Source organism: Ischnura elegans, chromosome 13 (assembly GCF_921293095.1).
Source record: "Ischnura elegans chromosome 13, ioIscEleg1.1, whole genome shotgun sequence".
NCBI lineage: Eukaryota > Metazoa > Arthropoda > Insecta > Odonata > Coenagrionidae > Ischnura > Ischnura elegans.
This window is the reverse complement of record NC_060258.1, coordinates 12,340,123-12,360,532: the sequence shown is the minus strand read 5'-3', so window position 1 is coordinate 12,360,532 and position 20,410 is coordinate 12,340,123. Positions and strand designations below refer to the sequence as shown.

Genomic DNA, 20,410 nt, shown 5'->3' with positions numbered 1-20,410 from the left:
ATTACAGAAATTATAATTTTAGCAACAAACATTTTTGGTATACGTTTCAATGCATTAAACGCTTGATTTGTCTTTTCATATTTAATGTACACATTATATATATTTATATAGATTCAATATATTAAACAGCAGCATTATAAGTTGCAAGAGAGATTTTCATCAGGGGTCCCACTCTAACTACATTACAAAATTCACTGTTTTTTACTCCACGTTTTCACGGTCTACACGTCATCAAATCCACGTTCTGTCAAAGAGCCATTTTAGGCGGAAATATTGATCACGTAACAATCACCTGCCCCACGATGCCTGCACAGAATCCTCCGTATCTAATTCATATGCAGATAGTATCCATTGACTACCGCTCCGTCGCTCTTCGTCAATGGATACTATCTGCATACGAATTAGATACGGAGGATTCTGTGCCGTCTGGGACATATCGTTTGTAAAATTCAGCTCCGGCTTAAGGTCGTGAGTGGTAAAATGGAGGGACTACACTGCCAGGGAAATGAAGGAGAGTCTGAATTTTTTTAACTGTCAATGAACACTTGGGTTACTGGTCTTCCAATCACAGGCTCAAGATCACTGTGTCGTCATGGCGCACGGACCAATAATTGCGCTCCGAACATAGGATACGTGTTGAGATAAATGCGAGGACAGAGTGCGCTTGACTGACCTTGAAATATGATTGACGTATCCATTTTTCTTTTGATCTGTCAATCGTAGTAATAAAATCAAGTATGAGAGATTTTCAACGTTTATAGACGAAATTCACGGCTTTTTCACGGTTTAGTGGGAACCCCCTTGTACGCAGTGCGTAGCCCGATGCGTTCACCCGTTACATCCATGCATAGAGTGTTAAATATCCCAGGCGAAACGGAAGTGTTGAGGAAGTGTTGGGGAAGCGTCGGACGGAGTGTTCGGGAAGTGGCGGGCAAGTGTTGGGGTAGCGTTGAGGAGGTGTCGCGGAAGTGTTCGGGAAGCAGATTATGGCCCACTTGGAACGCTTCCGCGGAAGTGTTTCGGAAGCGTTCGGGGAGTGTCGACAACGGTCGCGGTCGAGTGTCGGGGAAACGTCCAGCGAGCGTCGAGGAAGTGTTTCCCACGCTTCGGAAGCGTTCCGGGAGTGTCGGGGAAACGTCCGGGAAGTGTTTCAACCACGAAGTGGCGAGGAAGTGTTCGGCAAGCGAAGGGTCGACAGTCAGGTAGTGTTGAGGAAGTGTTCGGGAAGCTGCCGGGAAGCGTTCACGTACCGTTAAACGCTTCCTGAACACTCCCGCAACACTACCCGGACACTTCCCCGAACGCTTCCTTTTCGACAGGGATAGGAGTCACACTTTTATTTGCTCCACTTAAGTTGTGAAAATTGCCCTAAATGACCTTCTCCACCTCGTTCCAACTTTGTCCCTCCAACTCCAACATATATATATATTTCTGCTCAAAGATGCCACCTGAATCCCTCCGACAGTCTTTTCTCTTGGATTTTTTTTCGCTTCCCCACGATGACCACAGCACCAAATCACTCAGCCACGCCGCGGCACGCCACCTGCACTCCTCCCGACTCTGACGCTGGCAATTCACACACAAACCACACCCCATCCAACACGCTCACCTGAAAAGGCAACCAACATCAATTAATACAAACACTTTTTTCCACATTCAAAGCAGCATTGAATGCATTCAATGTATTCAATGCCCGATTTTCATTATACTGCTGACCCCCGATTATGGGGCTGCGGTTTATCCGTGTTGCAGAATACACAGGCCAACAAAAAAATTTTGTTTGAAAACTTTTTCTATTTTAACAGCTGATCTTTACAGATTTTTATGTGCCGAATCCAAACCTGGCCTTAGATTTTTTGTATCACCCATAGTTTTCAAGCAATACGTATCTAATATTTAGTCTAATACCCCTATAAGGTATATAGGGAAATCTATGAAACACTGTCACATCGTAAAATTGTTCGTATTAACTGTTCCCTACATCGTGATAAAATTGTTTCCATTTACTACAGCCTGATAATGCAGGGTTCACTTGTCAACTGGAATTGGTCTACATTTTCTTTCCCTTTTTTCCTTGAAGCTTCTTGCGTAGCTTTTTCTGCGATGAATCGCTTGCTGAACTTCTCGGTGAAGTACCAACAGTAATCCCCATTATCTTCCTTCATTAGACCTACTTTTTTAATGTTATTATAACTATAAAAAAAGCAGTTAAATTCTTAAAAATATTGCTTGATTTCATACACTTTTTTACACATTAAATGCATTCAATGCCCGATTTTCACAATCCCGCCTGGGTGGATTGCCCACCACCCAGGGCATGGATGTTTGTGATCGTCAATCAAGTCAATAGTAAGAGAGGACAATGTTGTCCTAAATTCGCTTGAAAAATAAAGACAAAGTTATTATCAAGTAGACGAAGTTAATTTCCTGAAACCACAACCTTTGTTTTTACCACGTCGAATTTTAACAGTGTATTAAAGCATCCTTTAGGAACACCATGTCACTTTACAACATAAACGTCCTTTTCAAAAGCCTCACACCACCTTCAAACTGGTGGCATGATGTATGGAGGAGGCGACGGACAACTTAAGTCATTTGCACCATGAGGGAAGGGTATGGAAGGAAGGGTGGAGAGAAACCCGGCGTCGACATTAGGCTGCTCTTAACGAGGGGCGCCAAGGGGATCATGGCTTGATGTCCCATCCGACGAACGGAGTGTTGCGCTTGGAATGTCCTCCACACAACACGCGAGCAGGGATCGGGCAGTCTCCGAAAATTCTCCGCTGCTGCCAGGATTTGAACCTGGACCTGCCGGTAGGGAAGCCAACACTCTAGCCACCACACCAAACCGATCCCCACCTTGGAACTAAGGCTTGCATTCCTGTTCCGTAAAACTCTTTTGACTATGAACGCCCAACAATGAGAGGTGTTTAAGTGCAGTATGGGGTCTACCGCTGCATCCACGTTATATAATACAGTGGAACTTGGTTATAACGGCATCGGCTGTAACGTCAACTCGGGTTTAGCGTCACATTTTATACAGACAAGCCAAAATTGAACATTTTATGTTGTACGAAAACCCGTTTATATCGTCAACAAATATTGCGGTGCTCGGGTATAGCGTCAAACATTTTGCGGTTCTTAGGTTCCAAAAGTGCTTCACTGCTGCACTGCTTCAACACTCAGCGCGCTTCCTAGACGTTTGTTGCGCAACGGAGAGAATTTATATTTCTGAAAGGACCGTGCAAAAGAAGATCACAGATTTTTTTCGACAGTAAAGTAAGGTTTTTATTAGGCTATAAAATATTTAATCGTGAATATCATTTTTTTATTAACGTTTTTTATTATGCATATTCCAATGTACGAGTAGATTTCAATAAACAGTGTTGTATGTATATAGCACAACATTTACGTTTTTACTTTGTCCTTCCACTCAGATTTAAGGCTGCTTTTTTTATAACGTCTCTCGGATATAACGTTAAAAATCTTCTGGTCCCTTTGATGACGTTATAACCAAGTTCAAGTGTATTTGCGTGCCCATTCTCACCAGATACTCGCCGTGCCCACTGTACTTCGATCGACATCATCATCTCCATACACACCATCCAACCTTTCGAGAATGTTTCCTACTGTCTCATTCTCACAACAAAAAGTAACTCAATAACAATGCGTTGCTTTTGACGGACATCGAGTTCAACCGCCTTCTTAAAGTAGAAAGATTTCGTGCTTTCCCGGCGAATACACTAACTGGAGAGCTCTCGGGATCGCCACCGGGTCAGGAAATGCACAACTGCCGACGTTTCGACGCCCAACTCGGCCATCGTCCTCAGGGATAGGAGTGTCGAGGGAGAATTTTTAGATTTAAATTTTTTTGCTGATACTAGATCACAAAGTGAGAATGCACAATTTACGTATTTCAGACTTTCATGACAGCTTATGTTATTCAACATATTCCCTTGAAAAAGCAACAGGCATCGTTTGGGGAAACGTTGAGACCACCCAAAAATTGATGCTTCGAAATATGTTTTCATTGAACATAACGAGCACATTGCAAAATTTTAAACAAAGTCAGCATTCTTCCGCGAATTCAGCGCCAGGACCTTCGACTCACAAGCTTATCGTAATATTTTGCTTCCCCATATCTGATAACAACACCGGACACATTTTGTATTTCGATTTCATGGTACTAAGCCATTCCTAAGTTTAAAGGGACTGCCTTATCACTCACGTCTTGAATTTGACTTCAATGATTACATGACGATTGACGATGCGAGTTATTCTCCGAGGGCATAAACTCCCGTTCCGTTAAAAATAAACGCTTGCCACCAAGCAGAGTTAAGCTAATAGCTATTCAAGTTCAAACCGTGTTTAATTTAAACCCACTGACAATGAGATACAAGTTGAGTCGGTTCTAATAAGCAGATGTGGGGTAGCCCGCGGAATGAGACAATGCATGCTGCTTTTACCATCGCGTTGAATCACCATCGACCAACGTCCATACTAGAAGAATGACTATCTTTTTTGGATCAACTTGGAAGCCAAAATTTTGGCACGGGAAGAATTTTAACGACTCATTTCGCCGTTATATTTCACTGGGGCGACGGAAAATATAGCGTTGGAAAAATTCTAGAAAACCTTCTGTCAGGGATAGATATTCCGCAGTTCAAAATTCCGGGTTAACGACCATCTACTGTAATTACAATTAATATGTTATAAACAGCGTCGATCAATAAGTCGAATAATAAACGACAGGTGATACTATTAATATCTCCGGCGATCATCTGTCTTAATCAAAAGTAGTTACGCATACGATTGTCGTGTGTTTTACGTTTCGATATCCTTCTACTGCTTTTTATACTTTACTAAATTTGAAATAAGAGCGACATTCGCATTCATAAAGGTGCCTGGAATATTACTGAGAGGGGCCACGGGGAAGCAATAATTAGATTCGCGAAGTTTTTAGTTTCACGCTCAACAGCGTGACGTCATTTCAACCATTCCAGTATTAATTTTTGCAACTAATTGATACGAATTAATAACCTAACGTCATATTGCTCCAGTCGAATTTTGTAAAACAAGCTGAAAGACAACTGCGTGAAATCAAGATTAGCGGCCTCTTTGGGGCTGGGGTTATGCTGTGCAAAATCGAAGAACTGCGTAAAATCAAGAAAAGATGTAAAATCGAAGTTTCACCATTGCAATTCACTATGCTTTCCGGTCGGACTTGGGTGTCGCTGCGTAAAAACGAGACTTGGTGTAAAATCAAAGTGCGTAAAATCGAAGTTTTACTGTACTCCATTAATCAGCAAAATTCCTGTTTAAATGCTTTAAAGGAAATCACAAATACTCACCAAAATCCTGACGAAACATTTACTTTGATGTATCTTTAAAACACTCGTGTGTTATTTACTTTCTTTTAATGGCATACATTTTTGTTTTTTGATGGTGGCTCAAATTCTAGTTTTATGACCTTGGAGACCACCTAAAGCACCTCCTTCTCTTTTTTATCTATGTTATTCAGCTGTAAAATCAAAGTGTAGAAGTAAATAAAATTATTACTATCAATTTAATTATCATTATTATTCACCGCGTTGAACTTACACTCATTATGTCCCCTATGTACGGACTAAAAGTGCTGCCTGTGGTGAACAATTTATGAGTCTACTTTTGTACAATAAGCTCCCTATGGAGCTAAAAGCTCCCATGAGTCAAGGGGTATTTAAAAACAAGCTGAAAGACTTTTTACTTTCAGGCTGCTTTTACTCTATATCAGAGTACCTGTCACAGTAATATTATATATGCTCACCTCACTTTGCTGTTTGTGCCTTATATCTTTTATTTGTACCCAACCTGTGTTTTTGACGTGCCTTATACAATTTATGTATTACATATAATTGTCTTTCCGGCAAATAAAGATTATTATTATTATTATTATTAGCGATCTTCTGCTGACCCTTTATTTCACTCATCTTTATTGATGCAATGACGATTTTTCGAGTGCCTACTTACACCTTTTCTTATTATATTAGAAATGCTATAGTCACCTACACGTCACTTTTACAGAAAAAGAATTTCAAAATTTCATCGAGACCGCTGAAATGTGCGTAAAAATGGAATCACTAATGTGCATAAAAATATTCCGTGTGGGAATGCTTTTAACTTGATGCATAATGTAATTTTCTCAAAATATTTCATCAAAACAATTGTCATCCACTAATTACCTATTTTTACTATGCATTTATTTAAGGTGATCCCTGAAAAGTATTATCCAACCTTCATTGGGCAGAGAACACTTATTCAATGAATTTTTTGCAGCATGCAGCACCTTTAAGTTATTTGAAATAATATTTTTTATTCATAAAAAGCCATAAAAATCACTACAGACCCCTAAAACCTGAAAAAAATGGCAGGTCCTCATTCAGTGTTTTTCCTCATTTGGTGTTTGAAATTTTGTCCCCCCTGAAAAACCTTAAATCAGGATTCTACTGCATTATTATTCACCGTGTCGAACTTACACGGGAGAGTCCCGTCCTTGGCTCCCAGAGCGCCCGCCCCTCGCCTCCCCTTCCCCCTTTATGTAGACGGTGGTGGTGCATCGTCACTGCTCCCGGCAACGGCAGCGCCAGCAGGGGGAGTCACGGGCTCCTGCCGAGATGGACTTGCAGCAGGAGAGGCCGGCACTGCCCTCTCCTGGGAGACAGTGGAATGCGGCACTGCAAACAGAAGACAACAACAGCGTAAGGATTGCAGCAGAAAAATTTAACCATCTATCAGTCACTTCACGTTTCGGAACACTACAGTGAGTCCTCGTTCTACGTCACCCCGTTCTACGTTCATGCCATAGCTTGGCATTCCCATCGTAAAAAATGCCCCAGATATGATATGCTAAAATTTTTTCGCGTAGGAATTGTGAGGTCTAGGAGCCGATATTCACTTTTTACATTGTTTCTTATGGGATATTATGTTTCGATTAATGTCATTTCGTTTATCGTCACATTTTTCAGGAACGGTAAGTGACGTTAAACGAGGACTCACTGTATATGTAAAATTTGAAGATATTATGTAGAAACATATTTACGTTAAAATATTTCTTGGAGTGTATGTCAACGTATGTTATGCAAAAAAGTTATAGCCAATGATTCTGTTTATTTTAAACCATCATCATCAGAGCTTAACTTTGTACCATTCCTAAAATAGTGTCCGTGATATGCTGCACAAGAAATAGCGATGCAGAATGTGATGCAACTGACAGAGGATTAAGAGCGACAGGAAGAACATCATGTTAAGAGCCCCACTATATTTCCAGGTCTGACATAAGCGATAAATAAAGAGATATATTTTGCCAAATGGACAGATGAACGAATTTCCTTTTTCCCCGAACCATAAAGGACTATAATAAATACCAGTACTTTATGTACAAAGTTAAGCCCTGATGATGATTTGAAATAAACAGAAACGTAGGCTATAACCTTTTTTGCATAACATACTTTGACATACACTCCAAGAAATGTTTTAATATGAATTAAACAAGGTCAAGAGAAGGGAAAAAAAGAAAAAAAGTAAATAATAAATATATTTACATGAGAATAAAAATGTTGATATTATGGCACCATGAGTTTTAAGGTGAAAACTGGTAGCCGATATATATCGGCACCATGAACAATTTAAGGGCGCAAAAAATAGTCATACATCCAAATATGAAAAAGCAGTGATGATGTCAGGAAATAAAAAATTATTAGGTAATAGCACCTCTTAAAATTGTATCAATCTCATCAAATCTACAAATACATACTACGCCACAAGCCGCCTAAAAGGCGTGTGGTGGGCGGTTTTAGGGTCATTCCATGACAACAAAAAAGTTTACATTTCTTTTAATAAATACCAGAATGTTATACATGTATAGCGAAGGCAGTGTTAAGATTTTTCTGGTTTTTAAAGTGAATTCTGCGTGATCTTCTGTGTGGTAACTGTAAAGATGTAACTAATGACTATGACAATTGCAATAATACACAGAATCAACCGGGTCATTCCACGTCAACTCAACAAGGGTCCCACGCCCACCATCTCAGATTTTGATCATTTTTTCCCTGTTGTTAGTCTCAACCTTAGTTAAGAAAAATCCAAAATATTAAAGACCCTTGCGAGTATTTTCCAAGATATGAGTGTTTGAAGTCAATGAGGCATATACAGAAATTCTGCACACCGGTCAAATTATTCAAAACTATCATATTTGTGCCCCTGTAAAACCTAAACCAAACGAGTGAAGCTAGTAAAACTTTTAGAGGCTATAAACATGCTGCTATAGTTTTTAAAAATGTTATCAAAACGATTTTCACTTGAACACTTTTTTTTCTATAACTGTTCAAAAATTGCACTTTTGAAAAAGTTCGAGAAATAAGTGACATTTTCAAATACATGTAACAATCACATACATCAAATGAAAGCCATAAAAATCTCTGTAAGCGTGGTAAAGACCAACAACTTTAATATAAATCGAGGTTTTGGGCATTTTTGAATTTATTTGTTAATAAATCGTATGAAAATGATCATTCTGCTAGTGTTTTTTGTTGTAAAATGCCACTATTTCAAATTTTAATAACAAAAGAGGGACACCAATTAGGTAACAGAGTATTTTGATATAACTTGCACTATCCTCCTCCTTTCAGGAAATTTAAACCTGAAGTTGCTCCCATGATGGATAGTGCTACTATGATTTATTTTAGTGATGGTTGTAAAATGGCGGGCTACAGCACTTATGTTTCAGGGCTTCCCCCAAAAGGGGAGTTGTATTTGAGTATTGAGGTGCCTGTAAACTCATATCATTCTTTCAATTTAGCAGCCAAGCTATTTTTAATTTCCAAATAGTATAAAATGGCAACATTTTAACAAATAATTGGATTTACTAGATACTTGCAATTAGGCAAAAACTGGTTGAATATGTACCTATTTGAAGGATAAGTACATACCTCTGACTTCTAAGCCTGATATTAAGCACCCCCCCAGGCCTTCTCACTTGCAGTGACTGTGGAATCTGGCAAGGTACACTGCCTTCCTGTGATGCTCTGGTACATGCATTAACACCCAATGTCATCATTGAATGTCGAAACCTTATCTAGTACTACTAGGATAGTAGTACTAATAGTACTAGATAAGCAGATTTGATTCGGTGGGGGATTATTGAGCTCTTTTGCAGTGGAGGTGTCAATGTCTGTGCCGACTTTGTCCGAATTCATTACATTTTGTGCGAATTTATTCAACAAATTCCTCCGATGAGGAGATATCATTTGAACAGTATGTACATGCATGTTTATAAGTTTATGAAATATTTAGGAATCACATATTCTTAAATAATTACCCGTGAATTTTTCTATAAAAGGACTTAGTAAAAGGCATTCATCCAGCGTGACCTGAAGGTGTGAAAAATATTTTCAACTAAGGTTAACAGAATTCTTGAATTTTTTATTATTATTTAACTATTCTTGCTGACTCATTAAGTATATTAACAGTTTAATAAACATTTTTTGCATGATAAAAATTATTTAGTCTTCTTCTATCACTTCAACGTTTGTTTATGCCCACAAATGGGACAGTTCGCCTAAATGGTGCAGCCGCTTAATTGGAGCAAAGTGTGCCTGTTCTGATACGTCCCAATTAACCGGAATCTACTGTATTTTGAACAATTGCTCTTGAAAGACCATCTTGAATGGTCTTGAACCTCATTTTAGCATTCAAGATTACTTGTTACACGTTCCTTGTTCAAGACATCTCGCGTAGCGTGAAAGATGCTTCAGTGTGTGCTACTTCAATGTTTATTTCTCTGAGCTACGACATGCATTGTTGTCTTGGGTTGAATTATGATTTCAAAGTTAAGTGCGAGAATCTTCACAGTGGAGAATACACGTTCTTTTAAGCTTCAAGTAAGTAATCCATTTAACAACATACACTATGAACTCTTTACATCGTAATGGAGGGGACCAAAATTTGGACAACTGCAACCAATCACTGCGACGGCGAAATCAGTTGTTTGAGGCATAACACGCACATTTCTCTCGTAAATACGTGTACTTGAAATGGCATTTGATGGATTAGAATTTTTACATCGGACAGAAATGCACAATAGCAGTGAAAATTCCGAGTGGAGTAAAACATTTTTTAGCAAGGCGGCGTGTTCCTTCAGGATATTTGAAAGAGATATAATCCGAATCAACAATATGACCTTAGTGTTTCGATACAGGAATAGTATTCCTGTAATAAGCTTATATCTTTTTTGAATCCATTAATGAATGTCATGATTCGCAAAAATCCAGCGTTTCCTGGGACATAGGCAACCCGGACAAACTTTCCCGCATTGATCGTTTTCCCGCATTCATCGTTTTTTTCATCCATCCCCCTGAAAAACGATAAATCGAGGTTCCAATGTATATATATTTTTACAGACTTTATATCAACTCACCAACCTGACTGTTTGTTTGTCTGGTACAAATCTTGTAACTCAAATTTGACTCACTTCCTGTGAAGCAAAAACGCTGAAATTTTGCACACTTCTTCATTTCCGATGACAATACATGAAAATATAACTTTTTCTCTCCAACCCCCTTTTAACCACCCCCCAGTCAACCCCCCCCAAAACATGTTTTTGATCTAAGAAGTTCCAAATGGTCGATTTTCGTGTTTCGTGGCATTTTTAACATAGGGGTAGGCATTTAAAAGCATAGGGGTGGCATTTTGAAACATAGGGGGCTTACCATTCACTGAAAATTTAATAAATATAGTGACTTTTTTAATACGTCACTTTTGGTTTTTCGGGGTCACTGAGTTTTTTTTGCTTTGTGTCATATATAAACGTTGCTCATCCCCTGTAATCTAAATATAAAGGCTGGTTTTTAAAAAAAATTTTTTTATAAGAGCTTATTTCTTTTATTTATATTCTTGACGGGTCCTACAAATGTATTACATACCTTGTGGTACCAATAAATATATTATTATCATTATTTATCAAACGACAATTTTACAACATGAATTTGAGACTCCATGCACTCCGTGTTAACTGGTGGTTAGACAAAGGGCATGGCAGGTGAACTCACCGCTCTCAGCCTTGTCGGGCACCACCTGGTTGGCCTCCTGCATGACGTAGGAGTAGGCGGGAGGGGGGGCAGCCATCAGGACATCAAAGCCAACGGCCACCTCTCCTCCTCCGCCTTCCTTCTTCCCTGCAGCCTTCTTCACGGTGGGCACGGCATAGCGAGGGTCACTGATGGCCGTCTCGTAGTCGGGCAGAAGCAGCAGAGCCTCCTGGTGGGAGAACGCAGAGTCGGGAGCCACAGGCATAGCCTCGTGGGGAGAGTCGATGACGTGGACCGTCCTCAACTGAGCAATGCGACGCAACGAAAGGTACTTGTAGCAACGCCACACCACATTGATCAAGTAGGCCTGGAAGACAAGAAAACCATCCCATTATACTCTCTCCATTTCATCTTTGGGGGTGAGCTGGTGCGGCTGAATCAGGTGGAGGTGAGGGGAGGGAGAGTTTCTCGACGCGTGACTTAATCATAGCCAATCAGCAGACAGTGGGCGTGGCCTCGGTCAGTCGCTCTTCGACCTCTGTCGAGTAAACATTTTCCCTACTACATACGTACATATATACGTGTGGACGTTTCCTGACCTGGGAGACAACGGGCGTATATATACGTGTGAGATTTTCCCGGCCAGGAGATTGAAAGCCGTACATATACGCTATCCAGCTCCCCCCCTTTTAGGACGGTCGTGGGTTTACGACGTCTTTGTCTCGGGACCCAACCCTAAGGGGTTTAGGATTCACCCTCAGAATCTAGAAGCATGTACCTGGACCCCTCGTCTTTTATAACCCCTCTTAGCGGTAAAGGACAGCGGTCATACAATTGTTTATCCAGTCAGTTTTCGAAATAAATATTTGTTCATTTCTCAAGAAATATAAACTAAGAATTGAATTCTTCGTCTTTTGAGCAGTGTTTACAATTTTTAAATGAAATTGTGCAACAAATATTAACTTATATGTCGAGTTCTGTATAAACATCAACATGGAAATTGTTGCTGCATTAAATGCGTAAATATTGACCTTAGAACTTTGCTTAAAATTTGACAATGCTCAGAAAAAAATTAGGAATTCAATTCATAGTCTGCAATTAACGTGCAAGCAACAATTATCTATTTGCTAAATACTTATAACCAATACATAAGTTGACCGCAAACCAATGCTGCAGGTATGGTCGTAAACCCGGAAAGGAGGGAGCACAACTTCTCTCGGAGCCCGAGATAATGCAAAGTCCCTGTGTGGAGGGGTCGAAAAAGGTTCAGCGAGACCCTTCTTAACGAATGCCCTCCAAAACTGCTCCGTACCACATGAAAGAAGAGTCTCTTGGGGCGAAGTGAAGCAGTCGTGCCAAGACGAAAACTCCGCCGTCTCGAAAGGGTTAACATAGCGAATCTGTTTGTGGAGCAGTGTTGCCAAAACCTCACCCGTTCTCCTCGTATTTCGTCTAAGTATTCCTTCCACCAACGGTGCCGCATTCAGCGTGGTAGCTGACGATGCCATGGGCCTTACTTAAAAGGTTTAATTAGTAGGTGAATTGTCTTGGTGCCACCCTTAGCACAGAAACTGTTAAAAAAAAACTGTTGAAAATTTCATGTAGTTAATTTTTTACAGTAACCGTTGAATCCAACAGTAACTGTCAAAATCCAACAGTAACTGTTAAAATCCAACAGTAACTGTAGACAATCCCACAGTAACTGTAGACAATCCCACAGTAATTGTTGAAGTTCAACAGTAACTTTTAAAATCCAACAGTAAATTGGGACCAACCTTTAGCAAAAAAAAACAACTTTTGGATTTTAACAGTTACTGTTGAATTTTAACTGTTACTGTAGGTTGTGGTTTTCGGGAATTGCTGCGTAGGTAACATTTTCACACTCAACGTTTCACTGCTCCTACTTGGAGCGTTATCAAGAGAGAATGTGAGGGAAACCGTTCTCGTCCCGAGCTTATGTTATAGGTTTTGTTCACCCATTGTTGACCCGATTTTGAATTTTTGCAGAAGGCAATTGCCGTTGGTCATTATATTGAGCCAGGAACCCTCTCCATATGAGATTGCAGAGGTTATATCCATCCTCCCTATTAAAGTTATTAGGCCTTTTGGCTATCTCGACGGATTCACGTATAAGAGGCAAATGATATTCTTCTGTCTTGGCCAATACCCATGTAGCGTTAAACGTTATTTTTTTCATCAATTTCTTATTTTAAAACACAAAAGTAAACTCTGAGTCTATTCTATGTATGTCCTAGGTGCTGACTTCAGCACTCAAAAAATTCCACAAATAACCAATTATAAAAGTCGACATACTTCACCAGCTCCCTTTACTTGAATTAACACTTCTTGCATTACTTAACAAGTTACACACGTACAGCAAAACCTCTGTACATCGTAATGGAGGGGACCAAAATTTGGACAATTTGATGTATGGAGGTTCACTACTCGTATTTTTCCATAGCGAAGGGTGCACATGTGATCACCTATGCCACCTCTACGTAGATGCAATTATGTAGCAAAGAGAGCCGTGAGCTGTTCCGGATTTCTGGATTTCCTGGTTTTCGGATTAGAGTTCCTCAACTGTACTTCATATGCATTTGACAACGTCGTATGAATAGGGGATGGTGTAAGGTGCGTTTGGGGGACAGAAATTGCTATTTTTTATTAACTTTTATCCAGTTTTTTTAGAGCCTGAATATTGACAACATCCATTTCTGGGCCTGCAATTTCGTAAAATTTTCCGGGGAAGGACCCTTGAATCCCCTATTAAACCTTTCCCACCAGCGCTTATTATCGGAAAACGTTTTCCGTGCTACGAGTAGCATAAGAATATCTGAAACCTCTCTGTACTGAGCTCTTTTTTGTGGTGGAGTTACCCTGCAATTCTAGTCCCTCTGATCTGGAACCCAACTCAACGGGATATTTGTCCCTTACCCCAGCAAGTGGACTAGACACTTTAACCCTATCTCAGCCCACATCACATGTAAACAAAAGGGTTCCGTGAAGAAAGCAGCCAGAAGGGATGACGAGATTGAAGGATCCAAAGGAAGAATCCATTGTTTTGGCGATTCGAATAAAAGGATTGTTGTGGTGGCTCAGGATTATTTCAGTACTCCATATGCACGTGACAACGTCGTATGACTAAATTTTCAGACAATAAAATCTTGTCTGAAATTTATGGCATAGTTCTTCCAGTATTTATAACAGACTTGATGAAGTAAATGGAATGCCTTAAAATTATATGTAAAAAACGTGGCCCAAAATGCAGCTAAAACGTTGAAAGTTGGTTTCTTTAGGATTTTTTAACAGAAACTGAAAGGAAATAAAAAAAAGGAGGTAGAGGACTAATGGATATTCTCAACTGTATTAACCGAGAGAAGAAAACTAAAATTTAATTACTAGTGCGGGGGTTCATTAGGAATATTAAAGAAAATAAGTAATTTCTCACACAAAATACTCGAAGTAGATCAATGTCCTGAAGGTTATTCCTTATCCATCTCATCTCATGTGAAGAGTTGAACCAATAAGCATACTATGTCATATTTTAACAAATTTTGAAATATGAAAATAAAAACACCTTCATTTAAAGGCAATTCCATCACATAGGTGACTCATTCACGTATCCAGGCTGTTGGCCGTCCGTCCATCCGGAGGGAACAGGACAGGACAGAACTGGACTCACCTTGAGCGCAATGGAGATGGTTGTGATGAGCACCAGGAGGAATGCGCACGATTGCGGGCTCACGTGGTCCAATGGCACGGGAATGAAGTGACAGTCGATCTGCTTGTCCTGCACACGACACAGGAAGCTCAGGATTGACAAACTGCAAACAAGGCATTTTGATTAGCCTCTCCACCCTTCAGTGACTGTAAACTGCAAACAAGGCATTTTTAATTGGTCTCTGTAAGCTGGAAAGCTTACACTAACAAAAGCCTATGTGGTGAATTCAATTGATTCGGCTTTTCATTTGTGAAAATCCATGTTGAAATGAAAACACACAACCTTGGTAACTTTTCACTGGAAACAACAACACTAAAATTACAACCAGGAGCACATAGGCAGTGGACAAACACGCCATCCAGTCGGCGAGAAGACTGTGGATGAAGAAGGAACTGCAATTATGGTACGTATTCCAGGAGGGATAGCATCGCACAATGCAAATTCCAGCCACACTCAGAACCATGTCATGTTCTACATTGGACTGAATGGACTTGGTTCGACGACTATGTACGACAATGAAGTGATGACATCGCCCGGAGAAAAAGGTTAGTCATTTTACGGAAAATTGAGAAGCTCCGTAAAACGCAGTTAAGGCCTTTCCTGTGAAAAGTTACCAAGGTTGTGTGTTTTCATTTCCTACGTGGGGTATCGTAAGTACCCCATTCATAATTCATAAATTATATGTTGTATTTTAGTATTTCCTGTGATTCAACACCATGGCTCTCTTTTCCTAATCATACAATATGTTAAAGCACTGAAGGAACAACTCAGAGAAAAATTTTTGCTTTGCAACAGCTTTGGAACCCTTTTGAAACTGCTTTGGAACACCAAAATCTGCATTGGAACTGCTGTGAAACTCATTTCCACTCATTTGTACAAAAAATTAGAAATATGAAGACGTTTGTCACTCATTTGTGATCCCCTTTCGAACTCCTTTGTAATTCTTTTCTTAATCGTATAATATCTTAAAGCACTGAAGGAACAAGTGACTTTGTACACTGTCATGCGCACAGGTGCCAAGTTAAATATGTACTCCAATGGATGAAGTTCAACATGAAAAAATATTTGAATTACAATTAGTTGAGATTCGAACTCGAATCTCCTGGTTAACAGTAAGTTGTGTTAACCAGTTCCACCACCAAGCCATTTTCTCAGAGCGAACTTCGGGATGGGTTTCACCGAACAAGATGTTGACGTGACAAGTCCACACTGTGGCACATGTGGCGAAGGGTTGTGCTTACTAAGCCACTGTCGGGGTGAAAAACCCTTATTTTTTCCCCAAATATTGCCTTTTTCGAACCCCAGCTAAGTCAAATATCTTTTCATGGCAAACTTCATCCGTTGGTGTATTTCATATAATATCTTGTTTTGCATAATTTACAAATACATTCTATGCTATATTTAGATTTTTACATTGATTTTGTAGAAAATAGCAGTGATCTTACGTAATTAGCTATTGTAACTGAACACTGACTAATAAGCTATGAAAAAACAAGTGCATAAGGAGCCTTCATATCGAATATTGACATTATTGAAGTTATACGGTACACTCCCGATTAATCCTAATGGCTAAGGAAGCGGAGAGATGGTACGAATAATTGGAAAACACAGATAATCAAAACTTTCACTTTAATGTCTTTTAATGTTCATAATTTACATAAAACAAACAATATATTATTATTTCTGAAGTTATTCCGTTATTTTAGAGTGCTTCCTGCACTCATTGAGACCTTTCTTCGCCAGACTGCGATCTTTTTAGTGGCAATAACACGGTTTTACTCGTATTATCAATGCTCCGTGTACGGCCTGGCGTCGAAAACCACGCATCCGTGGCTGTGTGATCACGCATACAGAAAAGTGGTTTGCACGAATGCTTCAAAACCACAGCGCGATGTCGGAAACAACACTTTCAGGCACAATGCCACGTAGTCGCATCTTGCTCAAGTTGCCCTGGTCGCAACTGATGCGGGACGTATATCCGTGATCAAGGAGTGTGGTCGCGCTCGGCGAGGCTAGGACAACAAGAGCACGGAGTGAATGAAGCTAGCATGTGATCGCTTTCGTTTTACGGTGGTGATTCTAATAGAAATAATAAGCCCGGTGCATCCAAACATTCAAATGCAGTAAATCCTGTAATTTACGTCATTCTTTTCAACAAAGATTGCGGAAAATATTGAGCGAGAGTGAAAATCACGCATGGATAATCCGCAACACTGATGCAACGCAGCCGGATAAGACCCAGCGCACACGGAGCGACTATTTTGTAACCACAGTTGGGAATCAGTTGCATCTGCAACCAGTTTGCAACCAAAACAAAACTTCTGTCTGCACACGGGAGTAATGACAAAGGGCTGTTGTAAAGCAGTTTCGTCTATTTTGTAATCAGTGGAGTGTTTATTTAGTGCGGTACGTGTTGCTTTTTTAGCCCTTGCATCGGCCGTCAGCGCTTACTATCGCTGAGTCACGCGAAGAAGACGCTGTGAGCTATTATCAATACCAAAGACGTTAGATAGTTTGTGTTTGTTCAGGACTTCATGCTTCTGTATTGCTCCAACGAGCTTCATGTTGAGTTCTTGATCATTCATTTTGAGATCGACACTACACGGCCGTCAAAATACCACCTAAACACCACGTGGTCCCGTGCAACAGAAGTCTGCAACGCAACTGCAACCACGGGCCCACGGTTGCATGTGACTGGTTTCAGACTGTTTTGAGATCGTCAAAAACCAGTCGCGTAGTGTGCGCCTCCCCACTCAAATACATTGTCGAGGTCACAAAACAGTTAAGCGCGCGCAACTGGTTTGCAACGGTAGTTGTAAAACAGTCACACCGTGTGCGCTGGGCCTAATAGTGAGTCTGCTGTATTAGAATAAAATTTATTGAATACAACTTTTATTCCTGCACTCTCATAGCAAACAAGGTTTTTTTTCTTCCCACCAAGAGCTGTGTGGGGTAACTCAGTAACTCCACACAGCTGTTGGCCTAAGTAGAGACTAATAATATAGTGGTTGAGCTCAAATACAAAAAACATCAAAGAGACGAAATAAAAAAATCAAATAAAATCAACGGTATTTGGGATTACTGAGTTACCCCGCACAGTCACCAAAGTCACAGTTTTGATGTGGTTTATAGAACCATGTTTTTGACGCAAAATTTTCTAAAATCTTATGAAACATATGAGTTTAGAGAATTTCCAATATTCCCCTTAGGACAGTTTTCAATTAGTTTTTGGAATCCCCATGACTTCTTTAGTAAACCTGCAAATTTTCATAAGAATCGGATGAAAACTATGGCTGAGACAAATTATTTCCCTCTGGAGGTACAAGTGCCTCTTGAGACCGCATTCATTGAAAAACTGCAGTTTCACCCAAACTTCAAATGGCCGTGAAAAAAAAACTATTAGAGATAGCCAAGAAATATTTTACACTGTTTTATTCCAACATGGAAGGATGAAAATTGGCAAGTTTCATCAAAATCCGAGTCGGTGGGTGTCATGCCTGGATGAACTGACATGGAATGACACCCCTATCAAACGAAGGAAAGTTTCCAACCTTAGCCAGTTTTAATAGGTGATTATTAAGACATGTTTCCCTGAGCTCAGTGCCTCATGCATGCATTGGTAATCTCAGACGATGTACAACTCCTATCTACTTGTATAGAAACTAGGTCCCTGTGACGTCACATGGAGTAGCATCGCATGGGCGCCAATCTTGCCCTTTTCAAATGAGGATAAAATTGACTGTGGCCATTCGTCTAAACCGGTATTTCAAAAACCAAATAATTTGAATATTATGAATACACTAACGGAGAGTAACAATAGCAATCAATGCCTTTCATTTTCTTTGATGAAGGAAACTTCCCTGTTTAGGTAAGGTATGTTTTTCTACAAAACCTAAAAGAAACGATCATACAAACTTCGTTATTACAAACCTTCTAGTTTTTGGTCCTGTGAACTTCTTAATAACAAAAGTTTAACGTACCATGCTTAGTTTTAAAACTTGGTTCCCACTCTAACTAAATTATAAAATTCACTGTTTTTTCCAGGTTTTCAGGGTCTAAATTGTATCAAATTCACGGTCAGCTGACGGGCCATTTTAGAAATAATATTGATCACATAAAAAACACAGACCGCACGTTAACTAAATATATAGCAAACGCAATAAACGCCGGGAATACAAACGCAGCAATGATAGTGCTCTCATGACGTCGCCTATCGTTAGCAAAATTCAGGTCTGGCTAAAGGTTGTGAGTGGGAAAATGGGAGGCAGGCAGGGAAGTGAAGAGGTGTTTGATTTCTCGCCAGGGTTAATGATCACTTTGGTCAAAGGTCTCCCAATCACAGCCTTAAGGTCTGTGCGTCGTCATGGCACAAGGACCAATAATTGCACTACTAATATATGTGTGCAGATAATACAATCATAATAACATATAATAGAAATTGAAACAAAGAGATAGAAACATAAATGCAGGACGATGACACACTGCAGGATGATCCCAAGAAGAGGAAAGGAACCATATAGGTCATATACATTTCAAATTCACATTCACACAGGTCGCCACAGGCGAATATACAATCATAATAACATATAATAGAAATTGAAACAAAGAGATAGAAACATAAATGCAGGACGATGACACACTGTGGCGTGGAGATGGAATGAAGGCCGAAAACACATGGAAAAAAGTTCACCTGAACCGGGAATCGAACCACGGACCTTCTGCTTTCCGGGCAGATGCTCAGACCACCGAGCTATCCAGGCTAATCTAATCTCCAGTGTTTTCGGCGGGGGTTTATACACCAAATCCCCCGAGGTCTAGCCCTATGATTTGGCCAAGAGATGGCTCTGGGCGTAGGTGCCGCCACGAACGAAGAATTCAACGTGGACAGAAGAAGAAATGGAATTAAAGATCGTCACAATCACACACACAGTAGGATAGATATAGCACATGCGTTTCGGGGAACGCTGATCCCAAGAAGAGGAAACGAACCATCGAGGTCATAAACATTTCAAATTCACATTCACACAAGTCGATAATAAATGCGTGGACAGTGTCTGCGCGTGACCTGCCTTGAAATACGATCGACACATCAATTTTTTTTTGTTCCATCAATCGTAGACCTAAAATAAAGTATGAGAGGTTTTTACACAACTGCTGTAGGAAAATAAGGAATATTGAGACATGAAACGGGCTTGACTGAAAGCAACATACACTCTTCACTTACCATGCAATGCAGAAGTCAAATACTTGGAGACAGAAGTACGGCATGAGGTACGACGGCTTATTCCTCACGGCACCGTAGACCATCAGCACCGTGATGATGAAAGTGCAGAAGGTGACCACTATGCGAACATTGTGAACATCTGTGGAAAGACACAAACTTCAATCCTCTGAATTCAACAACTAGTCAACGTAGTGGCTACAACCCCATTCACAACGACTTAACCCTTTTGGAGATGGTGGACTGCAGAAAGGGAAGATTTCTATCTCCCAAAATATGCATAAATATTTTTGTGTAGACTTTCGCGGTGTGGTCAGTATAGAGCGTGGAGGTTATCGGGGTTACTACCGCATGGATTCATCTCTGCAGACGACAGTTCCCTCGGATCATTAGGGAAGCTATAGG

At 40.1% G+C, this 20,410-nt stretch overlaps 1 protein-coding gene across 1 annotated transcript in view; it reads right to left on the bottom strand.

Annotated features, from left to right (window-relative positions):
- Nucleotides 1-1,331: 1,331 nt before the first annotated feature.
- The window catches only part of LOC124170023, a 34,404-nt gene continuing 15,325 nt past the window's right edge, over nucleotides 1,332-20,410 (bottom strand). The window contains exons 4-8 of the mRNA XM_046548708.1: nucleotides 20,009-20,147; nucleotides 14,746-14,887; nucleotides 11,085-11,430; nucleotides 6,516-6,713; nucleotides 1,332-1,609 (exon numbers count right to left, since the gene is read on the bottom strand). Of these exons, the coding sequence (XP_046404664.1) occupies nucleotides 6,574-6,713; nucleotides 11,085-11,430; nucleotides 14,746-14,887; nucleotides 20,009-20,147 (767 nt within the window). The 3' untranslated portion in view covers nucleotides 1,332-1,609; nucleotides 6,516-6,573. The remainder of the gene's footprint in view (nucleotides 1,610-6,515; nucleotides 6,714-11,084; nucleotides 11,431-14,745; nucleotides 14,888-20,008; nucleotides 20,148-20,410) is intronic.